The sequence below is a fragment of the Rhinichthys klamathensis genome, unplaced genomic scaffold, assembly GCF_029890125.1.
Source record: "Rhinichthys klamathensis goyatoka isolate OS25496 unplaced genomic scaffold, OSU_Roscu_1.1 h1tg000157l_1, whole genome shotgun sequence".
Lineage (NCBI taxonomy): Eukaryota > Metazoa > Chordata > Actinopteri > Cypriniformes > Leuciscidae > Rhinichthys > Rhinichthys klamathensis.
Window position 1 is genome coordinate 3,779,903 of NW_026606692.1, and position 13,791 is coordinate 3,793,693.

At 36.9% G+C, this 13,791-nt stretch overlaps 1 protein-coding gene across 1 annotated transcript; it reads left to right on the forward strand.

Annotated features, from left to right (window-relative positions):
- The first annotated feature begins 727 nt into the window (after positions 1-727).
- On the forward strand, positions 728-13,029 carry gtf3c3 (general transcription factor IIIC, polypeptide 3). The gene is made up of 18 exons (XM_056258674.1): positions 728-882; positions 1,057-1,156; positions 2,075-2,346; positions 2,449-2,572; positions 3,050-3,241; positions 4,506-4,671; positions 4,920-5,067; positions 6,190-6,322; positions 6,590-6,690; positions 7,219-7,390; positions 7,554-7,756; positions 7,829-7,930; positions 9,121-9,256; positions 9,539-9,764; positions 10,984-11,174; positions 11,363-11,487; positions 12,536-12,688; positions 12,863-13,029. The coding sequence occupies exons 1-18, from the start codon at positions 796-798 to the stop codon at positions 12,983-12,985; spliced, it is 2,754 nt and encodes a 917-aa protein (XP_056114649.1). The 5' UTR covers positions 728-795; the 3' UTR covers positions 12,986-13,029.
- The last annotated feature ends 762 nt before the right edge of the window (positions 13,030-13,791 follow it).

Sequence of the window (13,791 nt, forward strand, 5' to 3'; positions counted from 1 at the left end):
TTAGGGGTTATAATTTAGACTTATAATATAATTAGTATATAATATAAATAATAAATATTAAATAAATATTATAAATATAATATAAATATATAATTTATAATAATATAAATATAATATAATTTAGACTTTAGGTTATAATATTTAGACTTCAATGTGATTTTTTTAATAGTAAGACATGTATATTTAGATTTAAACACACAGAGAGAAAGAGAAATGTTGTGTTTTTATGTTTTATGGGGACTTCCATAGACATTTTGTATACTATTATATCCCCTAAACCTACCCATCACAGAAAACTTTCTACATTTTCAAAAAACATCACAATATTTATAATCTGTTTTCCTCATGGGGACCAAAAAATGTCCCACAAGGATTTCATATCGTTAGCCTTAGCCTCATAGCATAATTGCCTTAGACATATTTCAAATAAACATGACTTAGGCAATTATGCTATGAGGCTAACGATGCCATGTGTTTTAATGTAAGGTTTACCAGGCCCCACACACACACGTGTATGTAAATATATGTAAAACATACTGAAAAATAAATTTCCTGTAATATCTTTCTATACTTTACCAGTGGTTACCACGATAGTTGCGTTATAATCCTTGGACGCTCGGTGGCGGTGTAGGGCTTTGGGATCACGTCACCTGTGTTTGTGTTTCACTCACCGTCGAAGAAGAGTTTGAGCTTTCTAATTGGCTGAAAGGTAGAACGCAGTAATAGCGCTCATACACCGTGTTATGATTTTACCGTATGACATGACGCAGTAAACTTAATTATTTTGTCTAGACAATGTCCGAATTAAACGATTATTTAGAAGGTAAGATTACTTTCGAGGAGTTTGAGAGGCGGAGAGAGGAAAGAAAAGCAAAGAATAAGGTAACTGCTTAGTAAATTTGATCGGCTCACATGTTCACCTGTGTGTTATGTACAGTTTATTACAGTGCAAATATCCACGAACCATTCATTTTGGATTGTGATTTGGGCATGAACCGTAGTAATGTTTCATGGTGTTGTTGAAGTCCTGTGGTAGTAGCGCATGTTGTGTTTCAGGAGCAGAATGTGTCAGAAGATGAGGAAACTGCAGAACCGGAGGATTCTGCTCCATCCACTTCAAAACTGTGTGCTGGAGGAACACGGAAACGCCAAACAGGTGATATTACATCACATTACCAGGGTAACAGGGGCAACACTACAGGTGAAAGGGGGCAAAATAATATTGACATTTTTATGAAACCTCACCTGTTTTTCCTGTCATATACATAGCACTTTGTTAAGACTGTGTCAGAACTAATTACTAGCAGTTATAATTTGTTGCTTTTGTTGAAATTTTACATACATAAATGTTCTTTTTTTTTATTTTATTTTTATTCCTCCACGGTTATTGGTTTTTAAAGAGGAATTTCTAATGTATTTGGATACATTGAGAGGGATGAAAAGTCAGTAGCACCTCAATGCAGTACATGAGATCCACGGGGAGGAGTCGGATCAAGATCCAAGGGGTGGAGATGGGTAGGATTAGGGTTGGGTTTAGGGATTAGGGGTGGGTTTAGGGATCAGGGGGCGGAGTTGGGTAGGTTTAGGTGTATGTAAGGTGGGAGGAGTCGGATCTGGATCCGACTCCTCCCCGTGGATTTCATGTTCCGCAGTGAGGACCATCTCTGAAAAGTCCCAAAGCAAAGTATTTGTATTCTTTATTAGAGGATTTTGGTTTTATACATTTACACTACTTAATAAATGCTTAATAAATCCCTACTTTTCATTTTCTTTTTACTCATTTAGTTATTTATTGTTTTACCTACTTATTGTTTAGTATGTTGTGTTGAATGTGATTTGAAAATTCAATGTAATCTCAGTCTTTGCTGGTAAATCTTTCAATTATGACTGCCTTTCTGTTAATGTTAAGTATATGAATTAAAAAAATGAATAGGGTAATTAATTAGTCTTACTTTTCATATAATATAATTTTGTTTTTATATTCTTGCTCGTATAGCAAACGTATGGAGCATTTGTATGAGGCATGTGGGGATCATTATTCAGTGTGATTGTATTTTGTGAGATGTCTTGACAGAGACGACAGAAGAAGGAGTCAGTCCATCTGTTCAGAGAGCTTTTGCCTCCATGATGGGAGACGGACTGGAGGAATGTGTGGATGAGGATGAAGAGGATGAAGATGGAAAGATAGAGTGGAGAGTTATTGGAGAAGAGGACGGCGACGATGATGATGATGCTGAAGAAGAAGATGATGAAGATGACGAGGACAACGACAGCAATGAAGTCACACCCGGAGATGTGTTCGCCTTAGAAATGGAGCTGAACCGTGAGAATAAGAAAATGATGAAGGTCAGTAGATCGCCCTGCTAGGTCAACATTAAACATCGCTGTTATTGATCATGATACATTTTCAGTTTATTTCTAAGCACATTAGTCTCGTTATTTGTTTAGGAGAGACGTCCCCGCAGTAAGTTACCACGGGCTCTCAGAGGACTCATGGGAGAGGCCAACATCCGCTACGCTAGAGGAGACAAGGAGGATGCCATCCTGATGTGTATGGAGATCATTCGCCAAGGTGGGTTTTTGTTGTTGGTTATTTGCGGTGTGACATGCAGTGGTGTATTTGTGCAAAGTTGATGTGGGGTCACTCCAACAAACAGAGCCACGATGTTTAAAAGTCGTACGAAACGGAAGTTGCGATAGTCTTTTCTTCCCTGTGTGACGTATATCAGAGTGAAGCGGCTTCTCGAACAAGAAGAAAAAGGAGGGCGGGGCTTGATTTTGTCCATGGGGAATTGATTGGATGGTTGTGGTTTGCTATTGGTCGATCTCATGTGAGTGACAGGTTGTCCCGCCCTCACACCAGTAAACACATCATCAGAGAAGAAAAGAGATGTCACTGCAAGAGGCAGAGGAAGTTATTTTAGTTTAAATTTTTTTTAAAATAATGATGTGCACGCATTTACAATAAACACTGCACCGTGGAAAATTAATTGTAGTTGTGCCTGCATCTTAATCGGAGGATAAACCCTGTCTCTTCCACCTCTCTCAGCTCCTGTGGCATACGAGCCGTTCTCCACGCTGGCTATGATCTATGAGGATCAGGGGGACATGGAGAAAGCGCTTCAGTTCGGACTGATCGCTGCTCACCTGAACCCCAGTGACTGTGAAGAGTGGGTCAAGCTGGCGGACATGTCCCTGGAGCAGGACAACATCAAACAAGCCATCATCTGCTACACTAAAGGTCTGTACACATACAGTAGATACACTAGCTGGCGCTTTTCCATTACCAGTACCAGCTCGACTCGACTCGACTCGCCTTGGCTCGCCTCGACTCGGCTCGCTTTTCGCTCCGTTTTCCATTGCAGAAAGTACCGCCACAAATAGTACCCGGTCGTCATAGCGACGCCTTTCGTCCCTCTTTGCCCCATCAAGCTCTCGCTGGATCCTCTCTTCGGCAACCAAACAAAGGAATGTCTGCACCTCCTCGTTTGACCACGGCATATTCTTCCGAGTTGCCATAATAATAGTAGTAAGTTTATTAACTATCTCTGGCCAAACTATTTAAAAATGACGGGGTTATTCTGGCTGGCGCGTGCAATCATGACGCAGTGAATAGTGACGATTCTCTCTGACCAATCAGCAGTCGCCATTGTTTTCACGTCACATTTTAGTATCGCCTCAGCTCGCTCAGAACCTCGCCGGAGGTGGTACGAAAAAAAGTACCCGAAAGCAGGTACAGGTACAACTTTTACACAGTGGAAAACCAAACAAAGGCGAGTCGAGTCGAGTCGAGCCGAGCCGAGGCGAGCTGGTACTGTGTAGTGGAAAAGCGCCATAGCATTCAAAAATGTGGGATCGGTAAGGTTTTTGTTTTTATTTTTGGAAAGAGGTTTCTTAGAGGTCACCTAGGCTGCATTTATTTGAGCAAAAACACTTTAACATTGTGGAATATTATAACAATTTAAAATGACTGTTTTCTGATTTGAGTCTATTTTAAAATGTAATTTATTCCTGTGTTCAAAGCCGAAATTTCAGCATCATTACTCCAGTCTTCAGTGTCACATATACTAATATGCTGATTTGCTACTCAAGAAACATGTATTAATATTATTAATGTTGTAAACCGTTACACTGCTTCACTTTAAAAGAACAAAAGAAAGTTCAAAAGTAATATTTGAATTACTTTTGTAATATTGTAAATGCCTTTACTGTCACTTTTGATCAATTCAGTGTATCCTTGCTATAATTTTATCATATAATGTATTATAATATTTTAGATTTTTTTTTTTTTTTTATATAGATATTATTATTATTATTATTAATTTGTTCTTGTTCAAAAAATTGTTGTAAATATGTCTCTCTTCACATCACTTAAAATATTTGGAAGTGTGTCGCTTCCACACCACATTATCACTGAACTGTCAGTCACCTTGCTATAAATCAGCAGATGCTCATTTACTGAGATGCCTTTGTGAAATGTCTAAAGCATGCTGTTGCGTTCCCAGCTATTAAATACGACCCCAGTAATGTTCAGTACCTGTGGGAGCGCTCCAGTCTCTATGAGCAGGTCGGGGAGCACAAGCAAGCCATGGACGGGTATCGCCGGATCCTCAGCCTGCTGCCACCATCCGATGGAGAACAGTTCATGCAGCTCTCACGAGACATGGCAAAGTACGGTGGTCACATATATTCTGAATCTTATGTTGATCCCCGAATCATACCCTTAATATTTAAACACTTAAAACTACCACTTGCACCTTTATGACTTCACATATGTAAGTGGACTCTGTTATGATTAGATTTTAAGATTTAAATCGGGAGTTTGTGTATAAATGTAGATATGAGTGCATGGTTGTGCCATCAATGCCATGACCATTTCTGAATCCACACAGCTTGAACTGTGCATGTATTTATTCCAGGAGTTACTATGAGAGCAGTGAGTTGCCTTCTGCTATAGGGGTCATGGAGGAAGCTCTGGACAGACATCCTGAACTAGTCTCACATGAGTGTGTCAACATGGCTTCTGAACTCTTCATAGCCAACCATCAACATGACAAAGCTCTAGAGGTGAGACCAGATGAAGACTAGCAGGATGATCAGTGGCTAATAACATATATAGAGCAGAACACGGTGCCAGTTGGCCGATATAACAGCGTTATATAGAAATGCATGTCATACACACACACTCACTGGCCACTTTGGAGCCACTTTTACTTTCAGAACTACCTTAATTTCTTTGTGGCAAAGATTCAACAAGGTGCTGGAAACATTCCTCAGAGATTTTGGTCCATATTTACATGATAGCATGTGTTGTCTGTACATCCATGATGTGAATCTCCCATTCCACCACATCCCAAAGATGCTCTATTGGAATGAGATCTGCTGACTGTGGAGGCCATGTGAATATAGTGAACTCATTGTCATGTTCAAGAAACCAATTTGAGATGATTTGAGCTTTGTGAGATGGTATACTATCCTGATGAAAGTCATCAGAAGATGAGAACACTGTGATCATAAAGGGATGGACATGGTCATCAACAATACTCAGGTCGGCTGTGGCGTTTAAATGATGCTCAATCGGCACTAAGGGCTCCAAAGTGTGCCTAGAAAAAAATCCCCCACACCATTACACCACCAGCAGCCTGAACCACTGATACAAGACAGGATGGATCCATGCTTTCATTCTGTTCACGCCAAATTCAGACCCTACTATTTGTATGTTGCAGCAGAAATTAAGACTCATCAGACCGGGCAACATTTTTCCAATCTTCTATTGTCCAATTTTGATGAGTCTGTGCAAATTGTAGCCTCAGTTTCCAATTCTTAGCTGACAGGAGTGGCACCGGTGTGTCTTCTTCAAGAAATATGCTTCAGGAAATATATAAAGATTTATAAAGAAAATATCAATGCTGAATTAAGTTAAATAATTCAAATTGTGTAATTTTTTGCAGTAAAAGTTATAAAATGTTTACAAAAAGTGAAAATATATCATTTTGATATATTGTATTAAAAAAAATTTATTATTGAATTATTTATCATTTATTATTCATTATCTTTTGCTTAATAAAGTTAGGAACTACTTTTTTTATATGAGATTTCAAACATTTCAATGCACACACGATGCATTGAAATGTCTCTAAGTGACTCCCCTTTCCTCTATTGTAAATGCTAAAATGTATGTGTCTGCAGGCACTGGTGAAGTTTTGTGGCATCGTTCTGAAAAGACAGGAGAAAGAGGAAACGGAGACAGAGACTGGCGACCAGACGCCTGCACAAGATACAGAAGGAGAAGAGAAGAAAGAAAACTCTGAAGAGGAAAAAGGTGAGATAAGAGATTAATGTTCTGTCATAATGTGTATTGCTGTACCATAGAGTTGTCTAAATATACAATAGTAATAATAATATTTAATAATAACAAAAATATGTTTCCTGCAATTAAATTTATTGAACCTCATATTTTCATGGTGTACTGTATGTATTATATGCTGCCTTTGCAGTGCAGAGTTTAGTTTGGTAGGACATTTTTCTTGGTAGGTTAATCAGACAAAAGCATTATGAACATTTCACTTACATGTTTTTAAATGCATAGGGAAAATCTTAGAGGTGGGGATTCCTGATGATGTTCCCGTCGACATCAGAGTGAAGATGATGGTGTGTCTCATCCACCAGCAAGTCTTCAAACCTCTGGATGTAAGTAGATTTCTACACATACACAAACGCTCATTTGTTTCACTGTAGCTGTATTACAGAATAATCTTAATATCTTAATTCTTGACTTATTTGAAAAAGTTCCTAAGTGAAGCTTCAATGGTTACTAAACAAATAGGATAGGATTCTGAATTAGTTTCTATCATACAGCCCCTGATTTTGCTTTTGTTACTGTTTAAAATACTGCTAATATTGTTGGTTTCTGATTATTTTCCACATATTTAAGTCGCCTTGCATTAGAAGTGTCTGTAGTAGTTTTTTTTTTTGACGTTTTTCTCCGAGACGTTTATGAAAGCGCATTATCTGCAAAGCATTGCCTTCCACTTTAAGCATCATATTTGTGTTTAATATGTTCATTTTACATTCATAAATAAAATGCCATTTTAACATTCAAAAGGGGTAATTTTAACATATTGCAAATGAGCAAACACTCTCAAGAATCTTCCAGATGAAAGCGTGCTGATAGAATAAATGTGTTTGATTTTCTCGCCCGTGCCCTTGTGTCTGCAGCCCATGTTGACGTCTCTGATGGAGCAGAGCCCAGAGGAGCTGGGTGATTTGTATTTGGACGTGGCGGAGGCTTTTATGGAAGAGGGCGAGTATAACTCTGCCCTGCCTCTGCTGTCCGCCCTCGTCTGCTCGGAGAGATACAACCTGGCGGTGGTTTGGCTCCGACACGCAGGTTACACAGCACTATCAACCTTTTCTGGTGCATTAAATTTGGAGAAGCAATGAAAAAAGTTTGCTGTTATTACAGTAAAATATATTTTTTATATTAAAAACAGGACTTAAACTGCCTACTTAAACAGGAAATGGTAATCGGATTGTGATTTCCTTGTTTGCAGAGTGTCTGAAGGCACTTGGTCATTTGGAGGTTGCGGTGAAGAGCTACAGTAAGGTTGTTGAAATGGCTCCATTGCATCTAGACGCCCGTCTGGCACTATCCACCCTCCAGCAGCAGTTGGGCCGACCCAACATGGCCCTCGAGGCCCTGGAGCCCATGTATGATGCCGAAACCCTTGCACAGGACTCTTCTGCCGCCCAGCAGGTGTGTGTATATCATAGTCCTCTGTTTCAATGTGACGTGCTTGTGTATACTTATGTGTGTGATGTTTTTCAGGAGCTGAAGCTGTTGTTGCATCGCTCGACTCTCCTGCATGCTCAAGGACGCACTGATGATTACATAGATACTGTATTGACCATGCTGTCCATGCTACTAAAGGTCAGATTCTGTGCTCAGTGTCTGATGGTGATATGAAGACAGCTGTGTGCCTTATGGACAATATAATACAGTATATTGATAGATGTACACACAATACCTGAAATTGCAATATACACTACTGTTCGAATGTTTGGGGTCACTTTTTTTTAAAAGTCTCTTATGCCCACCAAGGCTGCATTTATTTGATCCGTAAAAACATTAAGAATTGTTATCATATTTCACAATGATATTTCAGATTTCACAACGCTGAATTTTCAGCATCATTACTCACAAGATCCTTCAGAAATCATTCTAATATGCTGATTTGCGGCTCAAGCTAATTCTTTATTAAATAGAACATTAAAAAGAACGGCATTTATTTGAAATAAAAATCTTCTGTAAAATTATACGTGTCTTTACTGTCACTTTTGACCAATTTAACGCATCCTCGCTGAATAAAAGTATTAAATTTTGAACGGTAGTGTATTTTACTTAGTATTTACTGCACCATACTCGCTGGTACAGTATATCGGTCTGTATCTGATTAATCCACACCTTTATCAGTCTATTTGTAGCCACCATGCTCTAGATACATTGTCTATTTATCTATATTATCTGATTAATCAGACTATTTTTCATTAATTAGCATACATCAAATTGAATCAAGGAATTATATTGCCAGATTCAGTTTTATATAGGCAGATAAATCGGTGACCACCATGCTTTCTCATAAAAAACTGACATATACAGTTGACAGTGTTATTTTAGTATTGATTGTTATAACATTGATATGCTATTGTAGTTTTTGTTAATGTTTTGAATTAGATTTAAAAAAAAATATATATTTCTGTTTTCAATTTAATTTGAGTTAGTTATAGTCATTTTGTTGTGTTTTTGTCATTTTATTACTTTTTCCTTTTGGAATGTACTTAGTACTTCAACTAAAACTAAACGAAAATGAGAAATGTTGCCTTAGCAACTAGCTGAAATAATTTTATGTTTATTTCAAGTATGAAAATGCTTATTTGATAGTTTTAGTTCTAGTTAATGACTATAACCTTGTATTAAATCAGCCTATATCAGTCTATTGTCGATTACCCATCTAATATGACCATATCAGTCAACCACTTGTAGTTCATTCCTACTCTCTGATTACCAGGTTTATGAGACTTGATATTTTACACAATGTTGTGCTTTCTTGTTTTGTGAAGGTGGCGATGGTGAGGGCTCAGGTGTGTGTCGTCTCTGATACGTCCTCCGGTGTCAAACATCTGAAGCTTATAAAAGTGTCGCGCAACAAACTGATGGAGATTGATGACCAAGAGGCAGCTTATCTGGATGTGACGGGTAAAGCACATCACATGGAACTACATTAACACTTTTTCATTATGCCATTAAACTGCTGTCCTAGGACTTTAAGATCACAAAATGAATTGTATGACCAATAATATTTACATACTACAGCCCAGCAGCAGTCGATTGAAACTAAACCAGCTCTTCTTTAAAGTCAACAAGCCTTTGTTTACTTGCATCAAAATGTAAAGACTGGCTCCTCCTCTGAAACATCTTACCTTTTCATTTGACCTTTATTCAAGTCTTCTTGAGTATCAGAGTGTCTTTCTCTCTAAGGTAAGACAAGCGTCCTCTCTCGAGACGACTGGTGGAAGCTGTTACTGCGCTGCTTGGCTGTGCTGTGTGAGTTGAAGCGCTTTGCTGAGGCCGAGTTATTAGTCGACACCACTTTAGAGTACTACTCCTTCTACGACGACCGCGTCAAGCGCAAAGAGCTTGAATACCTCGGCCTGTCCGCCGCCTTCCTCGACCACAACTTCCGCAAGGCTTATAACTATATAAGGTCAGTCAGTTGGATACTAAGTCTGTCTACATGAACATCCCAAATAAAATCATTCATTGATTCAAAAAGTCATTCACAAATTTCTACACGTGTCTCTCCTTGTTTGTTTGTTTATGCAGTATTTTGGCTAATATGATTTATTGTTATGTCATGTTGTAACATGTTTAAAACACAGAATCACAATTTTCCACCAATTTTCACTTGTTTTGGTGGGAAATGCAGTTTTCTGTGATTTTACGTTATTATTTATTCTGTTTATAAAAACTGATTAAATTGGTAAATATCTTACAGATTTAATCAGTTTTTGTTTGTTTATGCAGTATTTTGGCTAATTAGATTTATCGTTTTAAAAATCCATGCTTAAAACACAGAATGCTGCATTATCCACCAAAATTTTATTCTTTTGGTAGTAAATATGGGATTCTGTGTTTTATACATGATATTCTGTTTTTAAAAACTGATATACTGTATATATTAGGGCTGTCAAACGATTAATCACGATTAATCGCATCCAAAATAAAAGTTTGTGTTTACATAATATATGTATGTGTGTGTATAATTATTTAAGAAATATTTGCATGTATATACTGTATATAGACTGAATGTAGCCTATATATAATGTATATTTTATATAAATATAAACATTTTATATATAAATAACATATTTTTCTTAAATATATACATGTGTGAATTTATATACAAAAAAATAATTATACACAGTACACACACATATATTATGTAAACACAAACTTTTATTTTGGATGCGATTAATCGTTTGACAGCCCTAATATATATATATATATATATATATATATATATATATATATATATATATATCTTTAGTTTTTCTTATAATTTATTTTATATTTAATCGTCTGTTAAAGAATACAGATATCATGTTTAAAACACAGATTACTGCATTTTTCACTAATATAAATACAATTTTAGTGGAAAAAATGTGGTATTCTGTATTTTAAACAAGATAAAACTATAATCAAAATAGCCAGAATACTGCATAAACAAACACACAAGGGGAGGAACATGTGTAAAACTCAAGATAAACTGGTTTGAGGAACAGAGGATGGCAAATCAAATCTGAGGCTGAATGTTTTTTCGTTTTCGTTTTTTTTATTGAGAAGTGGCTTTAGTGACCATTCGTGCTTCTTTCTCAGAAGAGAACTTGTCTTTAAGTTCTGTAAATATACCCCATCTATTGCAGGTTGATGTTAATGGACAATGTGGAACGGACTCAGCTGTGGAACGTGTTTAATCAGGTTACCCTGCACTCTCAGGATGCCAGACATCATCGTTTCTGTCTGCGTCTCATGCTCAAGCACCCCGATAACCATGCGCTCTACCTTCTCAATGGACACACCTCGCTGGTTTCTGGGACTTTCAAACATGCACTCGGTATGGTTTAGACATTAAACCATTTCCTATGGCACAATTCTGGTGTTTATTGCTAGGTCACACCTAGTTGAAATGTTTATTTTGATTTTATGTGCATAAATGGCATAATTGGTGGAAGCTGCACTATTAAAATTAGTTTTATTATTATAATTATGATTGTTTTATTCTACTTTCTCTTCTCTGAGTAGGTCAGTACATGCAGGCCTTCAGAAACCAGCCAGACCATCCTCTTCATAGTTTGGTTGTTGGTCTCACGTTCTTCCATATGGCCTGTCAGAGGTTCGTCATGAAAAGGCATCCCCTCGTTATACAGGTACAGCATATGTTTTTTTTCTAAATTAGCTACTTTTGAGTGTAAAGTTGCTGAAATTTCCCCTCTGGTCGGCTTTCTAGAACATGCTAGAAAAAAGTATGTTTTGCATTATGACAATTAAAATTCTATGTATTATATTATTTATAAATGTTAAATGATTTAGCATTACATTTTTTATGTAATATTCATACATTTTCATTTACTGCTGAATAAAATTTTAGAAAGCAGTGTAATAACAGATTTATATATTTATTAAGTCCCAGACTTGTTGCAGTAATGAGAATTTGTGGGACAAATGTGCTTAACTGTCATTAAAATAATGACAGTACCTCACAATGGTCTTAAAATTTGCTTTATTTTAGGGTGTGTTCACACTTGGCATGTTTGGTTCAATTAAAACGAACCCTGGTGCGATTCCCATCACAGTTCAGTACAGGCATCAGAACCACGTCTCCTCGCAGCAGATCTTTGTTAGTGTGTGTCTTTGTTTGTGTGTGTGACGGAGGGATTCCTGGCGCTGTTTTGACTCCTTTACACATTTTATAAGCTCTTCACGAGTTCTCAGCTGGTCAAAATACCATCATATGTAGCTACGCACATACAACGAGTGCATTTAGCCCAGAACACAGCATTGTTTCAGATAAGTTCCATCGCGAAATATACGTGATAAAATATACGTAATAAAAAAATTGTGAACGTATCCCCATGCCTTTTAGGTTCGGTATCTTTAGGTTCAGTGTTAAAATGCCGATGTGAACGCTAAGTGGATCAAAAACTAAATGTTTTGTGTTTGTTTTTTGGTCCGGAACAAACAAACCAAGTGAACCGAACTACAAGTGTGAACACACCCTTAGTTATGCAAAAGTTAGTATATGTTTTTTTTCCTTGGCATTTTGAGTATTTTCAATTTAAGAATAGTAGTAATAATAAATTAAAAAGCTGCAGTAGTAATTTTAAAACCGTAGATGTTGTTCAGACGGCCCTATTTAGATTGATAAATGAATTTGTGTAATATCTGTATAGATAACGTATTTTGGTTGTTCCTCAGGGTTTCTCATTCCTGTGGCGCTATGTGGATCTTAGAGGTCATTGTCAAGAGTCTTTGTATAATCTTGGCCGTGCTTTACACCAGCTCGGACTCAGTCATTTAGCCATTCACTACTACGAGAAAGCCCTCTCCCTTCCCCCACTCAAACTGGAGGTAAGACGCTTTCAGTTTAATATATGTGTGATCCACTATACATGCATAAATCATCACAGAACTCTCCCAGATTCTCAAAACATTGTAAACAAGACACACATGCAAAGGCTCTGGGCTGTAAATATGTATTTATCTATGCATTAATAGGCTAATGATTTCTCTTGTCATTTTAAGGGGATTGATGATGATCAAGTGGATTTGAGAAGAGAGATTGCCTACAACTTATCTCTAATTTACCAGTCCAGTGGTAATAAGGAGATGGCCCGCCATGTCATCTATACTTACTGTATTGTCTGACTCAGTGAGCCTTTTACAGTTGCTTAAATGTATAAAATATACTATATTTTCTTTTCAATAAACTAATTTATAATATTCATGGAGTGTTTGATTTTGAGTTGTGTTTGTTTGGGTGTAGAATGAGTTTTTAAAATTAAAGAATTAATATAAAAATTACAATACAATTATCAGCTTAGTCAAATATTTATGGAGCCCCAAAGCCTATTTGCAGTTCATTACGTTGTCTTATATTTTAGCAGAATTGTATTGCCAAAGTCTGAGCATTTACGTGCATTTTGGATGCAGGTATACAAAGGTAAGCATTATATAGAAATTTCTAATATGCTATATTCTTCTACACACACTTTTCTAAAGTTAATTCAGCTCCAAGCAGTCTCTCTGTTCACACTTTGTTTTAGAAGTAATTCAACCTTAAGTGTGCTAACATTTTTGTACTGGTAGTTATTTAATTACAGTGCTTGCAAAGTGCAAACTTACAAATTAAAGTACTTTCCCTTCCTTCAAGGGAATGCAAATCAAGATTATTATTAGTAGAAATCCCCCTTCACCCCGGTCCCCATTTGTGCGAAACATGAATTTCAATTCACCCTATTGAATCAGTTCGTTTGGGTGTTTCATTTCCATGAACTGTGTCCAAGTAAACTATTCAATTGTTCCCTAAAAAGTTTCTCAACAAGATGTTTGCGCAAGTGTTCATACAGGACATGTTCAGACGAGTCATTGGCCGTTACGAAACATTTCGACTAAACAGAGTTTCTTGAAGGGATAGTTTACCCAAACATGAACATTTCTGTCATTAATTACTC